Raw genomic sequence first — 19,802 nt, 5'->3', positions numbered from 1 at the left:
GGTTATGTCAAACGGCAAACTGCCCGCCTTATAGGGGCGGCAATTGGCCAGATTGCTGAAACTTTTCAACGCCCTGATTGGTTGAGAACACGAATGCAGAAAAGTCACTTGACCTACGAAAATAACTTTAAAATAAGGCTTTACTTAAACATGACAACAATCTTTCTTCAGTTTAATACACCAAGCCACGCAAAGCAAACTAATTACATACGCTAATTCATATTTATTCACTCTTAATAAATTTTCTACGTGTGTATTTCAACTCTAATTATTATTTTGAAAAGCGCAAAGGAAGTTATGTATGACTCACAAGTTGAATTGAATTCAATCTTCGAAAAACAACAACACATGTTAAGTTTGCGTCCTACCATATTGTTTTCGTTTCCCAGCGAGCATATATAAAGCTTGCCACAACAACGGTTCTATGATCACGGCATTTAAACAAGCGCTACATAACTAGCACACAATGCTAATATACTTGCAACTAGTTGCTATTTCAAATCAAAGTTCACGCTTTGCACGTTGCATCTGTTTTCCACCGTAAAGGAATTGGTTCGAAATATTGCAATGATTCTGAAATGGCGTACTTTTGGAGTGTGGGTTTTTACTTTTAGAAAGACAGTTCTCAGGTAGGTTCAATCGAATTTATTTCTCTTTAGATCTTTACGTTTCACTAATGCTGCAGCTAGAAAGTGAATTTTTTTTTAAATATAATTTGAAAAAAAAACGCTCTGTATTTACACCCCCCTTTCTAGTCCAACTTTCTTTCTTTCTTTCCCTCATCCCTCTCTCCCACTCTTCTTTCCTTTCTTAATCCCTCCTTAATTCTTTCCCACCTTTCCATACTTCGTCCTTTTTTCCTACTCTTCTTTCTGTACTTCATCCCTTGCTCCCACTCATCCGTCCTCCCTCTCACCTTCCTTCCTTAATCTTTCCTTCCATCCATCATCAGTGCACTCCTTCCAGCCTTCCTTTTTTCTGCTACCATCCTACTTCTCGTTTTCCTTTTGAATAATCTTACATAGACTCCACTGTTTTAAAATTACAACTACCTTTCTCTTTCCAACAAATCCTCTTTCTCGTAGCCTTATATTGTCTGCCATTTTTCATGGGAGATGGAAAAAAATCCTTCTTTAAATATAATTACACAGACAATATCAAAATGTGAGAACGTTATGCACTTATTGTATTTGATGCACACTAATTGCTTTTTGATTCTTGCATCTTTACCTGTAGAGGGTGACTAAGCTTTCCTTGTCCACGATGCGGCTGCAAGTGACTTTGTTCCTGTTATGCATAAGTTCTACCGGATGCATAGAAATGCTCAACACAGGCCAACTGTTGGAATTCACGGCTGTTGAATTTAACGATAAGCTAAATTCTGGAAAGACGGTCTTTGTCTTTTTTGAGAATCAAGGTACAGTATTCCTGCAAAAACACATTTGCTCCCCCTAAAGTGGGACAAATGTAATCATTCTCTGTTGTCCTGCTGTGTCATCAGTCACCCAACCCACCTCACTCTTTTTGGGGGAATTGAAAAAGTCTGCAGATGTTCTGAAAGACTATGGAATACTAGTAGGAAAGGTAATCCTTAATGCCATGACATTTAACAACACTTCAGATCAGTGGATAGTGTAATTGAGGTCTGTGCAGTCCTTAAAAAACTTTTTAGGATTAGAGGTTTACAAATAAATGTGCCTCGTGTGATTTAAGGATGGGTTGAAGCAGTCTGAATATGGCAAATGTTTCTCCATGTGCCAATATTGATTTATTTTTTTAGATCAACTGCAAAAATGAAATGGTTCCCTCATACTGTCCAAAAAAAAGTGTGCAGCATACCGCTTTTCTTTTCAGGTATGTAATGTGGCGAGTTTGTATCCCTCCAATACGTAGTAGGTTAAGACACGTGAAATGATTATTTACAGTAATCTTATTTAAAAATGTTGCTGTTTGTTTTTAAACTCCAAATATGTCTCTTTGTAGGGATGGCCTGGAGTATTCGAATGTTGATTTAGAGTCTGTGTTTGATGTCAACTCCATCGTCTCTCAAGTCTTGTTGTGAGTAACACAATCAGTCCATTGTACGAAATATGAGTATTTATCTTGATATGTTTTGGCGAATTGAACATGTTTTTTCCCCTGAAATTCACATTTACTGTTGTCACCGCTTGGCCAACACAATCAAGCAGTCACTTTTTTTGTCAATATCGTTGTCCTCAATTTGGCATGCTTTTAAATTAGTGTGTCAGTAAGGTAAATTCAGTTTAGAAAGGAATTATCAATAGCATTGTTTTGTCACCTGTTATTATTACAAGAAGTACTTGCCTGTAAAGAGTACTGCTTTTTGTCCATGTTTACTACCGTTCAAAAGTTTGGGGTTTATTTGTCAAATGAGTATTCCATTGTCTTTGTTCTTTTGCCCCCTATGAATCTCTTCCGTTTTTTGGCCAGTCTCAGATATAGCTTTTACTTTTCCCACTCTGCCTTGAAGACCAGCATCTCTGAGTCATCTGTAGATGTTGACACTGGTGTGCGAGTACCCTTTAACCAAACTGCTAGTTGAGGTTCTGTATGGTTCATACGTCTCATACTAGAGACTCTAATGTACTTGTCATTTTGCTTTGTTGTTCATCACTTCTCTATCTGACAATTTGTCATGTGGAATAGTCTTCATTTCTTAGCGCAAGAATAGACTGTCGAGTTTTACGAAAGTTTTATTTTTCTGGCCATTCTGAAAGTTTGATCACACGCACAAAAGTGATGCTCCAGATACTTGACTAGCTCTGAGGAAGATCCGTTTTATAGCTTCTCTAACCAGCTAAACTATTTTTAGCTGTGCTAACATACATTTAATATCACAAAGTTCCTCTAATCATTAGTCTTCTAATGCAATTTGCAAACACAATGTACTTTGGTTGCTGGAAATGGGCCTCTACTGATCTATATAGATATTACATTTAAACCAGACATTTGCAGCTAGAATAGTCATTTACCAGATTAACAATGTATGGAGTGAATTTCTGATTAGTTTTATTTTATCTTTATTGAAAAAAACAGTGCTTTTCCTTCAAAAGAAGGACATTTTCCAAGTGAACACAAACTTGATTGGTAGTGTAATTTTGATTCACATTTATAGTGTGGTGATCAAAATGTTCAATTTCACTTGTATATTACACTTTACAATTGCTAAATTTCCTTAAAGACCAGACAAATCCAATTTTGGCGGGCAGCCCTACCTCTGAAGACTTGGCATCATCCACAATAGAGCTTATCCCTCATGTTGTGATAGGGTCTCCAGTGCCCCGTTTCAGGGTTATGAAAAGTAATAATTGATGTGTCTTATGGGCCATAAAATCCAATTACAACGGGAACATATGGTAATGTATGCATATAATTTGTTGTTTAGGGCTGAGTTAGACCCTGGGTCAATTAACAGCGGTTTGTTGAGTCAATTCCTAACTCAAAATGACTGTCCCGAATGTGCCCCTCAGTGCCATTTTACGGGACGAGGTCAAGAACGTGCATTCAGATGCTGATCTCATGGCAATGGAAACGTCAGTCCTGGGGGAGAGGGATATCGTGCTGGGATATGCCAGCAGTCTTGGCACAAAAGGTATGAAAATCCCGATTAAATGTCTATGGCACTCCATTGGCACACTTTCTAGATTTCATATTCAGTGTTTCAAATAATGACATTGTATTTTGTCCTGATTTAATGCTATAATGGTTTGTTCCTGCGTCACTTAAGAGCACAGATCAATCATGGAGACGGCATATGTGTATGGATCGAAATACCAGTTTATACTTACAACTGGAGGCCCCATCCTGAAGTATTTAAGGTAGGTTGTTTTGTCTTTGATTGTCCTATTGTTGATTAAAATGACCATGAGAATTCTTTTTTTTGGTGTCCACAGAGCCTCTCCATCGTCCCTAATTTGGTTCCTCCACTGCAGAGCTTCCCACTCGAAGCGCTGCCCTCTGACACCAATGAGGACACCGCTGTCCACACTCAGCCTGCACATCTTCTTGCAACTCATGGAGGCGCCGCTCTTGGTAAACGGTTTACTAGTTTTCCTTACCCGAATATGCCAAATCAAAGCGGCAAGCTTGTGAATAATTTCATCTTCTCATTGCCAGTCGGAAGTACACGAAGACCCGTCTGCTGTCTCAAACCCACAATTCCACCACCAGCAAACCCCTGAGGTCTTTGTGTTCTCACATTCCGAAACGGAGGAACTGGACCGGAGCACAGCCGGCGCACTGGCTTGGAAGCTGCGAGGAATCGCCCTGGTGACGCTTGTGCACAGGTATGGTACCAGGTGCATGGTCTGTTTTTATTATTTTGTTAAGTGAAATGAAATTTCATTTCATTTCATTTGTTAAGTGGCCCATTAGAATGTATTCATTCTTATCCACATGTCAGAAAAAGCTCTTCGGTGAAAACTCCTGTTGACTATAACGCTGCTTACAGACTGCCAGACAAGGTTTGCTGATTTGTCTTTTTCCCCCCCTCCACAATATTTCCGTGGTTGTTTATACCTTGATTCAAGTAACATAAGGGATTTTAGATATGAGCCAGTTTACCTTTTGCGGATGTGAGTCTTTGATAGATCTTGAAGTGTATATTTAGGTATGGAACAGTGGCAGTAAACCCTGGGAAACTCTCCAACAAGCAAAAGTATATTTGATTCTAAGTAATTCTTCCAAAAAGGCTTCAAATAATGTACTGTCGCTGCCAGTTAAGGTTTACTCTAAATTACGGTAAACTGATCATAAAAAAACAAGTGTGTATATCAAAACAATTACACAAACAATCTAACTATTAGCATTTAAGTCTTTTACACATTCCAGCTATTTGGACCAACACAAGAAATATGACCATACCGGCAGGAATGTACCAGACACACATCTGAAAAAGTATTTGGTTTTATAAAGTACACTGTAATAGATTACCTTTTCTAATTGATTATGAGAGACCTATGTTTGTTATTGTGTTTTGTGGTCACTTGACAACAATTGGTCTTTATATTTGTCTATATGGGGAAATCTATCACTTTTTTTTCATATGCATTTCCCTTTATGTCACTTTCTTACTTTTAGGGGTCTGAAGTGAAGTATTTGAATTTAGAGAACTTGGATGAACTCTTAGAGCTCTTCCTCCATCAAGGGCAAGATCAAATGCAAAATGAGGAAGAGTGTAATATTGAGAACGATGTTTCCAACGGTAATGTTGAGCAATTGAGATGAGTAAGAAATCACAGCAGATAATGATTTTTTTGGTCGTTCTTGTTCTCTAGGGGAGTTGGAAGACGAGATTGCAGAATGGGCGTATGTTAACCGAGGCTCCACTGTGGACTTGGACTCCGTTACCCAGCTGTCATCGGATGACTTTGTGGATGCAGTAACTCAAAGCGGCCTGACGGTGGTGCTTTTCTATCTCAAATGTATGTCGCTGTCCCTGGTGTTGTCCTGAAAACAGACACATTATTTTCAATCCGTAAAAGTACTTTTTTTTCCTTTTGAAGTTGAAAAAGCGAATATCCAGGAAATTTCAAAAGAGGCCGCCACAAGTTTATGGATCTACTTTACATTCTTCATATGATTCATTCTAACATATAAACCTTTCATATACCTGTGTCAAACTAAAGACCCACGGGCCATATTTTGCCCCTCACATGTTTTTTTTGGGCTGTTAAATGTAGAGTGATTTCACATGCGTGCTGGTTGTTATCGTTTATTTAAAGAGGAAAATGGTGAAAGTAATAAAAGGACTGTTTCAAATACAGTCCAAATGCCAACCCAACCCCCCCCAAAAAGATGAAAAAGGAACTGTTTATTCAAGCGTGTCTAAGATACACGCCCATGCCCGCGGCACACAGGCAGCTTGACAGAGGCTGCAACGATGATTTCAGCCAGAAGATGACGGCAGCAAGTAGAATATTTTTTAGTCAAGGACAGCACCTTTTGAGAAGCTTTAGCTCATTTATATGAAATCTAACAGCAACGTTCCCATATCCAAGTAAATATTTTCATTAAAAAAAAAGTAGAAACATTTTAAATAATTAAATCATTCGTGTTTGTGTGCTATTTAAGTCACTGCAACCGTTTTCCCAAATTAAATTAACTGTAGTGGAAATTAATTCAGTTGTTCTTTTTCTTTTGTTTTACCAACTGCACTGTTGGTAAACACTAAGTTAAATATAAGTAAATAATAATATATTACATTCCTGAATAATAATAATTTAATTGTGAGCCTCCTACAAGACCCCAGCCCTCCACCTAAGGCACACTTCTTATGCAATAGATTTGCTAGTCCGGCCCCAATGAGAATGTTTTTCTTCCATGTGACCCCTGAGCTAAAACGAGTTTGACACCCCGGTTGTAAAGTATGAAATCTACTTATACAGTCTTCTGTAAGATCCAATCCAAATGCCAATCTTTGTAGCCTCAATAAAAAAGAGAATAATATAATTTGATGGCTATATCAAAATATTTGTATTTATTTGCTGTCAACCATTTGCGTTCAAACACTCACTTCCAGTCACTCGGTCAGGATCAATTCCAGTGCGGATTTACCAAATACTTTGTATGGTGAGATATCCTAAAGGTACATTGTGTAGAATTTGACCACAAGATGGCACTGTTTGGTCTTATGCGACTGAAATACAGTGCCAAATGTATACAGCATAACAGCAAGATGCCAGACAAACATCGGCGAGGACTATGTATGGATTCCCCTATGTAAAAGAAATACAAATTTCCCATCCTAAGAATATTTAAAAAAAAAAAAAACATTGTTATAACAGGTCGTGTATTTTTGCCTATTATTCAAATCAAAATTTTTTTTCTCCGAATGTACTTTTTTTCCGTACCAGTAGGAGGCACTTGATAGCACACGGTTCCTTTAATAATGGTATCCACATATTTAGTAATTGTAGTTTTTAACACCACCAGGGAACGCTGTGTCAATAGCCTTTCTCCGCTCATATACAGAAGTGTTCGAGAGGCTTGCAGGTAATCATATCAAAGTCTTTTTTTTCTTATTTCATAAACTTGAGTGGGTTTATTTGCACTATATTTTATATTTTTTTACTACCGCCTTATGTTGTAGATGCAGGCATCGTTGATGTTCACCTGAGTGCGGTAGATTGTGGAGAATGGACCAACCTTTGCGCTGTTCAGTCGGTCGGCCTTAGCCCGATCTCATTCCGTCCGATCACGGCCTTTCCAAGTGTCCTGCTGTTCCGCCCTCAGGAGCCAATACAGGAATACAAAGGAATGTTGGGATGTGAGCCGCTGCTTCGCTACATTTTGCTGTAAGATGCTGTTGTCTGAAAGTTGTTGTTAAACTTGCTTGAAATGATTTGAACTTTTATCACATTTATTCTTTCTCCTCTACTGTATAAAGGTTACTAATAAAACAGCATTAGACTTGGTCATATACAGTCGTATGCAAAAGTTTGGGCTGATCATTTTCAAGATTTTCTTTTATAAATCATTGGTTGTTCGGATAAGCAATTTCAGTTAAAGATATCATATAGCAGACAAACAGTGATATCTCAGAAGTCAAATGAAGTTTATAGGATTTACAGAAAGGTGCAATAATTACTTAAACAAAAGTAGGCAGGTGCATAAATTTGGGCACCCTTGTTATTTCATTGATTTGAATACCTTTAGAACTAATTATTGGAAGACAAAATTTGTTTGGTAAGCTCATTCACCCATGACCTACATAGACAGGTGAAGAAATTCATGAGAAATGGTATTCAAGGCGGCCAGTTGAAAGTTGCTCTCCTCTTTGCATCTTCTCTGAAGAGTGACAACATGGGAGCCTCAGAACAAGCTCGGTAGCCTAGATGGTAGGGCGCCCGCTCTGAGACTGGGAGGTTGCTGGTTCAAGCCTCGGCCGAGTCATACCTAAGACTTACAACATTGGTACTCATTGCCTCCCTGCTTAACGCTCAGCAATAAGGGTTGGAATTGGGGGTTTGGTCACCTAATGACTAAAATGGCTGCGCCCTGTTTGGCTGCGGCTGTATCGGCTCGGTACAGTGTAACTGTATGGGTCAGGGGTATCAACATTTCGTTCTGTGTGCATTGTTACAAAGAATGACAATAAAAGTAAATTCTATTCTATTCTATTCCAACAACAGTCAAATGACCTGAAAACAAAGATTGTGGTTTAGGGGAAGGATACAAAAAGCTAGCTCAGAGATGTCAGCTGTCAGTTTCCACTGTGAGGAACATAGTGAGGAAATGGAAGCGCACAGGCACAGTTCAAGTTAAGGCCCAGAGTGGCAGGCCAAGATAAATTTCAGATAAGCACAGGCAACGTTTGGTGAGAACAGTCAAACTCAACCCACAGACTAGCTCCAAAGACCTACAACATGATCTTCTGCAGACCTGAATATTATTAAAAATCGGTGGTGTGATTTAAAGCGGGCTGTCGATGCTCAGAAGCCATCAAACCTGACTGAAGTGGAGATGTTTTGTAACCAGAATCCAAACCCTCATTGGAAGCTATAGGAAGCATTTAGAGGCTTTTTTTCTGAAAAAGGAGGATCTACTAAATATTGATGTAATTTTTCTGTTGGGGTGCCCAAATTTATGCACCTGCCTACTTTTGTTTAAGCAATTATTGCACATTTTCTGTAAATCCTATAAACTTCATTTAACTTCTCAGCTATCACTCTGTTTGTCTGCTATTTGATATATTGAAATTGAATATCAGCAATTGAAATTGCTGATCCGAACAACCAATGATTTATATAGGAAAATCTTGAAAATAATCAGGGGTGCCCAAACTTTTGCATATGACTATTGTGTTTCAACCAAGGCACACTTTTTTTCTTAAACAAAAGTCTTGGGGCACATTTCAGTTCACGGAACCCTATTCGCTGCCCTGGGCCGTTGGGGCGCCCATCCCTCTCCAGGTCGGATTTTTTTGGGTAGGGGTTGGCTTCCCCACATGATAATGTTCCAAATCTGTCGAAATGTTTTAAACATTTAATTGCCAGCACAAAGTCTCATTTTTATTTTTTTTTTAATGTGTTTGTTATCATTTGTGGTCACTGTAGCTAACTTGGGATTTTATTACATTTTAAACATGTTTTTAGAGTATTATTATATTTTGATCTTGTTCTTATAATAAGCCAAAAATCCCCTCTAGAAGAACAACAATTTTTTAGTACATTCAATTTTTCAGTGCTCTATAGTAAAATAAGAAAATGATCATTTAATTTATGTGCAAGATTTTCACTTTATTCTATTTATTATTTATTTTTGCCGCAAAATTGCAAACAGCTTTATCAAACAAAATACGCTATTAAATATATGTCCCTGTACTACCCCATGAACAGATGATTAATATAGAAAAGAAACAAAAAGTAATGTGCTGCAACCTACTCATATGGATGTTAGCTACTTGACTGATCGCTGTAAGAAAGCAATGGCATGCTATTTTTTAATAGTAATTATAGAGTAGTAAAATTAGGCGATTTCCCACTACACACTGATGTCTCCTCCTCCCGACACACACATATGTACTGATGTCTTCCTAACTGTATTTTACCGTCTCCATTGGCCAAAATATTTTAATCCTGCCGCAAGAACTTGATTTTTTTTATTATTTTTGTTACTCTGGAGGTACGGCAGATGAGTGGTTAGCGCGACTGTGGCACAGTTCTGAGATAATGGGTTCAAATCCAGCTGCGGTACAGAGGTCCAGGGTTCAATTCCAGCTATGGTAGTCTCCCTGTGCAGTGTTTGCATGTTCTCCCCGTGCCTGCGTGGGTTTCCTCCCACATTCCATAACATTATATGTCAGGTTAATTGGCCGGTCTAAATTGTCCCTAGATGTGAACGAGCAAGTGAGTTGTCAGTCTCTGTGTGCCCCGCTGGTAACCACTTCAGAGTGTCTGCTGCCCGAAGAGAGCTGGGACGGGCTCCAGCGTCCCTGTGACCCTAGTAAGGTTGAGCAACGATGAAAATGATTTCTCATTTTTCATTATTTTAGAAAGCACTGTTATGTGCTAATTTGCATTATTAATAGAATACATTTGGGGGAGTTAGGGTCTTTTATCCATCTCAACGGGTTGTCACAAAACCTGAAATACATTGGAACTTAATCCAAAAAAATGCAATGTTTTTTTCTCAAAATGAAAATAAATTCATTTTACAGGCCCTAGAAAGCAAGCACGCTTTATTTGCTTTAATGACATCAAAAAAATCTATACAAACACGGCCGGACCTGCCCCTCAATTCCTGAATTTGATTCCTTTGCTCAAAGGCCAACTAAAACATCATCACCGTAAAAAACGTTTTCCAGTGGGTGCCATTCGTGGCTGCAGCCAATATTGTAACGTTATCCAAAGCTTTTGATTGGCTGAACAAAGCAGAGGAAAAACAACATCTTAAAGGAATGTTTGTCTTGGACATCATCGCAGTTGTGATAAGACCTACATAAAAGATGACTCTTTACTACACCAAATAAACACAGGAAACACATTAAAGGCTGAACTGTGCGTAAACATACAAAAATAGGAAGGTTTTTGTCGGTTTCTTTAGTTTGTAAGTTAATACTGATGCCTACCCTTTGAATAGTGCCCACAGCACTTACTCGCAGATCTTTTTGACCTTTCAAATTGTGTTTTGAAAGCGGTAGAGAGCAAAGTTCTAAACTTTTTATAGGCTTTAAATTCCTTTTTGAAACTTTCTGACCTCTGTCCCTCTCCTAGGAGCCGATTGGCCTCTCCACAGATACTCTCTTCTCGACAGGAAGTGAGATCTTTCCTTCGAGGGACGCCCCATCCGGAGCTACAACCTGACAGAATAGTTGGATTATTTAATACACAAACACATTCAGGTACTAAAGTAATTATGTGAGTCAACTGTGTTGATGACTGAGCTTCTTTATGAAAATGCTTAAACAGCTGATGAAAATTGACTGAAATGTGAGCTGGTCAAAGATAGATGATGATGAGTTTGTGTGATGGTTGTGTTTGCAGGTGTGTCTGTTTTTAATGAAGCAGCAAAGTCAATGAGGGGGAAGGTGCTGACGGCCCTGCTGACAGATGTGCACGCTCAGGAATGGTAGGCGCTGTAAATTGTGCTCCTTTTCAAGGTTGTGACTACTAAATTATACTGCTGGTTTTTGGTTGAGTTTGCTGGTGTAACCTGAAAATTGTAGAAAAATTCCCATGTGAAAAACTAAACACTTTGGATCATTGGGTCAGTGTACATTTTGTATAACAGCAATTTACTGTCCACTTAAAATAACTGAGGCACATCTATGGCTCGGCAACCAAAGTGGCTAGACCCTTAAGAGAAATAGAATCGTGTCCTAAAAGGTCAGTATTTTTTTGTATTTCCCGTCATTTTCCAGCACTGCAGATTGCCAGAGTTTCCCGAATTGTTTATGGAACCCCGCTTCAGTTTGCAATTCTCAATAACGAGATGAGAAAGTTGGTGGAGATTACACTAGTAAACATAGTAGGGTAAACATACTGTACAGATGTCGCTTCTAACTCATCCACTGTCGGCACAGGTGAAAATCTTTGACGTCTATCTGCGTCATTGGCAGTAAATGAGTTAACACACTTCAACTGCCAATGATGATTAACGATTGCGTGGCCCAAGAATCGTTGGAATGTCCTGAAACTTTTTAGAGACATGCTTTCCCTTCGGGGATGAACAAAGTATCTATCTATCTATCTATCTATCTATCTTGGAACCTATGTACTGTACTCTGTTGACTTACATTTTGGTTTTCATGTTTTCTTCAAATTGTAAGATCACCCCTGCCCACCCTCTTTCAAACCAGTGCCAAGCCATTAAAGCCCCTATATACAATACACTTGCACTTTTGTAGACCTAATCCACGAATCACACAACCTTGGTCTCATCAGATCACACAATTGCGTTACTGTAGTCCATACAGTGGTCCTTAGTATGGTTGTCTTTACCAAACACTTTCATGGGAGAAAATCTGGGGCCTTATTCTGACATTTTTAGTTTGGGGTCTACTCAATTTTCTTTCCAACATTAAAGCAGTATAGTAAGTTATTCAGGAAAAAGAGTCTATTTTAACAGTTTTTAACATTCCACAGCCATTTATTTGCCAGTACCTTGGAACGTGAATGTACAAGTTAAATTTACAGCATCGGGTATATTAGTTTTGTGTGTGTGTGTGCATATGCCATATGTGCTTTGTAGGGCTGCTGACTACTCCCTCAGCCTTCCTGCAGTTTTAGTGTTTCCATCTTGGAAGAGTCATTCCCGGCCATCTGTGTTGTCCCGCTTCTCCTCTGTCAAAAACTTGATCTCCCAGGTTGATGCCGCACTGCGGCACCCCTTGGTAAGTTTTATGTTGAACTTTATGTTCTAGATTTTTTTTGAAGTGCAGATGAGGCTCTGCAAGAGAGAAGTGCTAATATTAGATAATTGCTCCATAAAATGCTTCAACACAGCTCTTGCTGCAAACCTGGCGTCAAGCTGTTTTGTTTTTGTTTTTGCACAGAGCACAATCAACTCTTAATATTGTTACTGTTGTAAAGCCCAAGTCTGTAACATCTGACTTCTCTTTTGTATGCACATTTCGAGTCAAATATGATTAAAGTGGGAAACTTTTTAGATGGGAGATGGGGTCCAAGCAACATATACTAAATAATGAAACAAAGTTATAACACAGTGAATAATTTTGATCATTTGTTTCTCCCATATTCGCATGCCAGCCTGAACTGACAGTGGAAAACCTGCCGTCTTACCTTAGCCTGGGAAAAGCTCTTCTCCTGCTATTTGTTGGAGAGGAAGAAGATGAGACTGGGCAGGGGCAGATTACGACTTTGTTGGAGGAGATGAGAGGAGTGCTGGAATTTGGAGGCGAGAGGATGGGGCGATACTTAACCTGCTGGATCCATCTGTAAGCTCTATCTATATCATACAATGAAAAACATTGATGAATGTGTATGCGAGTGTGACCTTGATCATAAATCTTTTAAAATCTGTGTAATTGCACACGAGCTGTGCTTTGACGTTGCTTTCATTTCCACAGTTTGACCCCCAGGTATTTTGTGGTAGCATATCATTTTTAAAACTTAATGTTTGAACTGAATTTAAACTATTCAGAACCAAACTACAGTTGGATTCTATTTTTAATATGGTTATAAGATAATTAATAAGCAAATACAACTCTCTTATGTCAAGTCTGCATCTGTCCGACATAGTTGAGATTCTTTCAACAAGAGGTTATAGATTTTTAAGCAATAGAATATTTTGAAAAGATCATGTAAAAAAACTGAAAAACCTCATTCTGTCAAAATGCTAGCAGAAAAACATGATTGACCACAGTCAGCAACAGCATTTTAAAGTAGCAACAACTGCCCCACCTGCAGGGAGAGTACTATTGAAGCGATGCAAGCATGTTTGTATTATTATTTTTTTGCTTCAAATCAAAATCTTTTTTTGTTGGTGTTCTGTTGTAGTGGTCGTACCCCAGCTGGTGTGTCAGTCCTGGACTCCTATTTGGGTTATATGCCCTCACTTCCTGCACTAGTTCTCACTCATTTGCCCTCCTCCGGAGATGAAGTTTATGAATTCCCGCCCAGCAGGCCCATCACGACCCAGTCTGTTTTGCAGTGGCTTCAAAGAGTGGAGGAAGCTAAAGAGGCACCTGCAGGTATAATAAGAATCTCTAGAACGTAAAACTCCATAACATGGTAGAGAATGGTTAGGTTTTTTGGGGGGTTTTTTAAACAGCGTTTTTTTTTGTTTTGTTTTTTTAAAAATAAATTTTAATTGAAAAATAAATTTTCTGTTTGCATATTACCTATCTATCTGTCTAATTCTTTTTTATTATAACATACACAAAATAGTGCCACTCTTAACAGTCACCCAAAAAAGTGACTGTAGCTTTTAACCAGGAGAAGATGTCATCAGGTGGTGTTCAACCGTCACTGGGCGTTTCAACTCTGAACTACAACGCCCTCAAGTTGGCGGGCCGGCAGTGATGGCCAATCACTGCCCATCTTCTCCTGGTCCCCAGCTAAATTTCTCCCTCCTAATCCAGAGCCGGTTTACCCCACCAGAGTTGTGTAACATGGGACTCTGTGGTCGAGGGGTGCGGCAGATGCGGAGAGGTCTCCTGTGCTGTGGGGTGCTTCCTGACTCGAGTCCTCCAACGTCTCACTGAGTGTTTCCACCATGCACTGCATCTGCTTTCCCCTTTACCACAGATAGTCCTGGGTTGATGTATCTTGAGGCGGCTTGCGTTTTTGCTGATTTTCTCGCAGTGGCACTTTGCTTCTAACACAGCCCACTGTAGTTATGGTTTGGGTAAGCCGTCTCGTCGTCTGTATTCGTGCCATAGCCGTTGCCATTGAATCCGTCCTCCTGAGTCTACCTCCCCTGGTCATATCCCTCAAGAGGAGTGACCGAAAGCAAGACAAACACATACAAAAAGAAAGAAAATTAAAAAAAAAAAGGGAAAAAGTAGCAAAAAACTAAAAAAATTTGACCATGGCCAACCCAAATACCCAAACAGCCAAACAAGTTAAGCACCTCTGCACCCAAGTTGGTCATGCTTTCGTCCCTCCAGATGAAAAGGGACACAAGAAAGCGGCCATGTCACTCGGGTCAGGGTGACATAACACACTCTTCTGTTCAACAGCAGAGCCCGACAGCTTTCACTGGTTTACCCCTGCCGCATCATACAGGTGCCCTGCCCATTTTTGCCCATTTTTGCATATTACATTGCCTAAAATGAACCGGTGACATTTCCAAAATATGTTTATAATAATAGTAACACAATAGATGGATAGATACTTTATTCATCCCCGTAGGGAAATTAACACAATTTTCACTGAAGCCCCAACAACTAAATCATAATTTAACAGTGCATGGCTGCGCACATTTAAAAATGACAATTATGTAAATATAAAAAATTCTAAATTTATTTTAAAGTCAGTTTGTTCCTATCTGTCAAAGAGCCCAAATAGAAAATGAATTAATATACTGTACATCAGAGGTGTCCAAACCCTTTTTTTTCCTTTTGGGTTCATTCAGAAAGCAAGGTCCACTTTTATCTTTGTTGACTTGTAATAACATGCTGAAACCTAATCACAACAAAATCAATTCTTTATTCGAACAATTTATTCATTCATCCCTTTTCTGAACAACGTATCCTCACAAGTTGAACAATTTATTTCTGAGATTTATTAAATCAGTTTTGCAGGCAATTGATCCCAGGCCATAATTTAAAAACCACGTATGTATATTTAGCCAAGCATTATACGAATAGCATCCTATTCCTGAATGCTGTCCCATAGCAGCCATTACCAGAATAAAAATAACTGGTATCTTGCAATGAGTCAGCTTCTCTTGTCATGATAGTTCAAGCTGAATTAAGAGAAGCCCAACCACATTTAGCTTTTGGATGTTGCTTTAATGGCTCGGAAATGCTCTCTGAGCCATTAAAAGTGAAACTTTATTCATGCCAGCTGTGAGAGTGGATTTGGTCCCTAAGTGCAATGTGGGATAATTGTGTTGTTTATACAATAATTAACATAATGTATAGCAACACATTCCTTCTATTGTGATCCCTGCTGTTATTATGCAGTTTCACATTACACTTCTTAGAAATGTACTTTTTGACTTTTTTTCTCTGCAGCACATTCATTTGCATCATAGTTATTAAAATTATATTTCTTATTTTATTGAGACCAATACTCTGCTCATATTTTCAACTGAATTGATTTTTTTTCCCTATCTTGCTCAATAGGGAAGTTGGGGAAAGATGACTGGCCTCCCTCTGAGGAGTTCTTGGACTTTTTAAAAATCATGGACGAGGAAGAGCCTGGTTTTGCAAAACAACGTGTCGCAAAGGAGGAAAAACAAAAAGTGCATGAGCATGTGGGGGGAGCAGTACCTTATTACTCCCTTCACGCAGCTCAACACTCCGAGTTATGACACATTATTCGAAGTTTATTCTAGTATCGTAAGTCCTTGACAGTTCATCAGTCGGAGATTTACTCAATTTCTCACCCTGAGACAGCTGTAAGTTTTTTGTAATATCTTGCATGTCAAAAACAAAAGATATATTTTCATCTCATTTTAGTTGCAATTTCATCATTCAATTTATTATTTTTATTATAACACTAGAGGGAGACTATGTACTACTTTTTGAATCGCTGAGAAAAGGACATGGTAAATATGAACTGGATATTAGCCACCAGGTATGCATGAGTTTGTGACTTTAGACTTATTTTCATACTTTCCAAAAATATATATTTATATTTCTTATTAAAATTTGTTTTGTTACCGCAAACCTAATTTTGTAAAAATAAAAAATCCCCAATATAGTTGACTACCCAAAACCTCTTTTAAAGCATTACCAAATGTCTCTATTGTTTATGGTAGCACTGGATTGTTTTCTTTAAAGAATGTCAAATATGCAATGTGTTATTTGCATAAATTAAAAGATTGTTTTTTTTTTCATTTTTCGTGTCCCCACAGTAGTGCCGTTTACCAAGTTTATCTTACAGCCTGTGCTGTTTTTGTTTTTCTGGCAGGTTTGAAGCTAAGCAGCTCTAACTTTGATTCATTCTTAATGGTGTCAGAGTTCAACTCACTGGCTCATGCTTCACTTCAATTTAGTGAGTGGTGAGAGTTAGAGAAAACTTGTTCACACCTTGGCTACTTGATTAGGAACACTTGCACAAAGTATTGATGGAAAAACACATGGAATTCTTTAAATATTCTGCCTTATGCTGCACATCCTTGACACTGTCAGAGAGGTATTTATTCTTGGAGGATGTTTATTATTGTGGAGTGGGCAAAAGCAGTTTTTGACGCCCGGGCGTCAGTCTCAAGGATTTTTCCATGAAACAGTACTTGTCAGCACACTGTTTGCTTTGGGTTTAGTGACAAGAAATGGATTACATCCTAAATTTGCATAGATGGATGTTAATGAGCTGTGGCAGTGCCAACTAGACTAAGCGTGATCCTGAAATTTGAACAAAATGCACCTTGTTCTACTTTTGGGTTGGACGGACTTGTGTAATTGACAAAATCATCCAATTTGCAGCCTGCAGTCTTTGTAATAAATGATCAACAATTTAAATAACACTAAATATAGCCTCAGTTTCTAATTGGCAACACTGGAACAGGGAAACTCAGCATGGGTTCACTTAATATGCCAATTAATATTCAAAGTTACGGTGAAAGAGAGATTCACAGACACATTTTCACTAATAGGCATTATGCAAACTAAATTTAAGGCTATCTCAGTACTTTCTCCGCAAACTCAGTAGAGCAGGTGCCCCAACCCCCACCATGCTCTTATTGTACAGAGGCACCATCAAGAGCATCCTGACCATCTGCATCACCATGTGGTATGGCGCCTTCACTGACCCTGCAGCACATCGTGAGAAAAGGCCCCCTTACGTCCCTACTGGTAATCTACAACCACAAAACCACCGGCATTGCGGGTGAACCCACCCACTCATCTCACAGCCTCTTCAACCTGCTGCAGTCAGGGTAAATACTGTAGAGTCTCAGACCCAGAACCAGCAGGCTCAAGGACAGTTTATTCCATCAGACTGTCAGGATGCTCTCCCTGAGCCATTGCTTACGGGGTTTTTATTGAATGTGAATTAAAAAAAAAAAGAGAATACAAACAGAATGAGGAAGTACTGGAAAGAGGAAGAGCAGGGGTCAGCATTCCTGCTGCTCTGTGGAGACTCAAAAGCAGAAGAGAGGGACACTCTACATGAGTCATGAATACAATAATCCAGAAAATGTAAAAAAAAAAAAAAAAAAAAAAAATCGTCAAATATTGTACAAAATGCAATTAAAAGTGATTTGTATTTCAAATTAGATCTGTATGGCATTTTATTCCCGTGAGTGTTTAAGGCATTTTTTAACCATGAATTGTAAGTACCAAGGGTCACCAAGCCCCCACCCCTAGATGGTTTTAATCTTTTTTAAACAGTAAGAATTTATTGACAAAATCGTTTTTTTTTTTTTTTTATTCGTCTACATCCAAACAGAACATGTCCTGAATCAAATGAAGAGTACAATGTGTTCCGTAATCCCAAAATATGCTTCAGATAATAATTACCTTTATTGGTCATACTGACCACACAGTTGTGCGCTAATACTAATTACATAAAGACATTTGTGTGCATTTGGGAGTTAAACTGTATCATATGTGTAATAGACAGGCCCCATGGCGACGATATCGCAAGAATTTCCTGGAAACAAATGGTACCATTTTCTTTGCCAGACCTTAACTTCCTTATTAAGGAAAAGAGGGTCGTCCCGGGGGGCTATATACTATCCACGGCTCATCTAATGCAGTTGTTGCTTCTTATTGCGTAAATAATCAAAAGCATTTATAGAGTAAGAAAATAGGCCTGTATGATTTATTAAAAATGTAAACACTATAATTAAATCCCAACTCTACCTACAGTATATAAAGGCACATGTATTGTCAACATGAACTGTAAACTATGAAAATTCAGAATTCAGCATATACTAAAGGGACAGTATGTTTTATTTTACCACCGTTTCTTTCTAAAGTACCGGTACTTGAAAAAGTTGTGGCACAGCAGCTGACTGATTTTATATCCGAGAACATTTTTTTTGAATCGATGCAATCAGGATTACGGGCTAACCACTCTACTGAGACATCCCTGATTAAGGTAAGCAATGATCTTCTACTGGCAATGGACTCCGGCGCTTCATCACTCTTGCTGCTGCTGGACCTGAAAATGGATTGGTCTCTCAGGAACCGTGCTCTTATGGTTCAGATCCTACCTCTCATATAGGACGCACTGTGTTAAATCTGGTGAAATGACATCTGAGCCTTTTAGTGTTACCTGTGGTGTTCTGCAGGGTTCAGTACTTGGTCCCCTTCTGTTCAGCATTTACATGCGTCCATTAGGTGATATTATTCGCAAGTATAATATCAATTTCCATTGCTACGCAGATGACGCTCAACTATATCTTCCGATGGAGGAATCTGCCACACTAAACTGTGGAAATTTGGAGGCCTTCCTCACTGAGATAAAATAATGGATGTCACTCAACTTCTTGCGCCTTAACTCTGAAAAGACCGAAATGTTAGTTATTGGTCCATCTAAATGCCGTGACTTGTTCTCAAAAACTGCTCTGAACATTGACAAAGTTAATATCACCCAGAGGGACAAAATGTAGGTGTCCCATTTGACCCCGATCTGTCCTTTCAAACACATGTTAAGTATATTACTAGAACAGCTTTTTTACATCTTCGCAACATTGCTAAAATTCGCTCAATGCTGTCTCAGTCGGATGCGTAGATTATAATTCATGCGTTTGTTACCTCCTGTCTCGTTTACTGTAATGCACTACTCTCTGGTCTCCCAAAGTCCAAAATCAAGAGCCTTCAGTTGGTACCAAATGCTGCAACAAAGCTTTTAACTAAGACAAGAAAGTTTGATCACATTACCTCGATTTTAGCTAACCTGCATTGGCTCCCTAAAATTTAATTTGCAATCTCAGTGGAAATGTTTAAATCTAAGCTTAAATCACACTTCTATTCTATAGCATATGAATAACTTATATTTTATGTTGACAATATCTGTGTTTTATTCATTATTGCAACTTCCATTGCAGCCTGGTCCTCCTGGAAGGTGGATTACCCTTCTCAAGGTTTCTTCATTTTCCTCATGTTGAGAAATGAAAATGAAATGAAATGATCTGCATTTATATAGCGCTTTTCAAGTCAATGACTTCCCAAAGCGCTTTACAGTGTGCTTCACATTTCC

At 38.7% G+C, this 19,802-nt stretch overlaps 1 protein-coding gene across 2 annotated transcripts; it reads left to right on the top strand.

The window, feature by feature from the left end:
* Positions 1-262: 262 nt before the first annotated feature.
* Positions 263-17,761, top strand: txndc16 (thioredoxin domain containing 16). Of its 2 annotated transcripts, none has more exons than XM_088329945.1 (20): positions 263-629; positions 1,237-1,417; positions 1,502-1,584; positions 1,781-1,854; positions 1,984-2,058; positions 3,492-3,613; positions 3,749-3,839; positions 3,915-4,053; positions 4,138-4,307; positions 4,424-4,484; positions 5,101-5,224; positions 5,298-5,444; positions 6,955-7,014; positions 7,112-7,316; positions 10,737-10,864; positions 11,007-11,091; positions 12,214-12,355; positions 12,732-12,919; positions 13,482-13,675; positions 17,346-17,761. In XM_088329945.1, exons 2-20 carry the CDS (start codon positions 1,264-1,266, stop codon positions 17,366-17,368), a joined length of 2,265 nt encoding a protein of 754 aa, XP_088186071.1. In that variant the 5' UTR covers positions 263-629; positions 1,237-1,263; the 3' UTR covers positions 17,369-17,761. The 2 variants fall into 2 exon arrangements, with proteins under 2 accessions (XP_088186071.1, XP_088186070.1); XM_088329944.1 differs by lacking the exon at positions 17,346-17,761 and adding an exon at positions 15,776-17,328 and having other exon boundaries at positions 264-629.
* The last annotated feature ends 2,041 nt before the right edge of the window (positions 17,762-19,802 follow it).

This window comes from Urocampus carinirostris, chromosome 3 (assembly GCF_059441175.1).
Source record: "Urocampus carinirostris isolate Australia breed hairy pipefish chromosome 3, RoL_Ucar_1.0, whole genome shotgun sequence".
In the NCBI taxonomy this organism is placed as follows: Eukaryota; Metazoa; Chordata; class Actinopteri; order Syngnathiformes; family Syngnathidae; genus Urocampus; species Urocampus carinirostris.
Note: the sequence above shows the minus strand (reverse complement) of the source record. Positions and strands in the feature narration are given on the sequence as shown.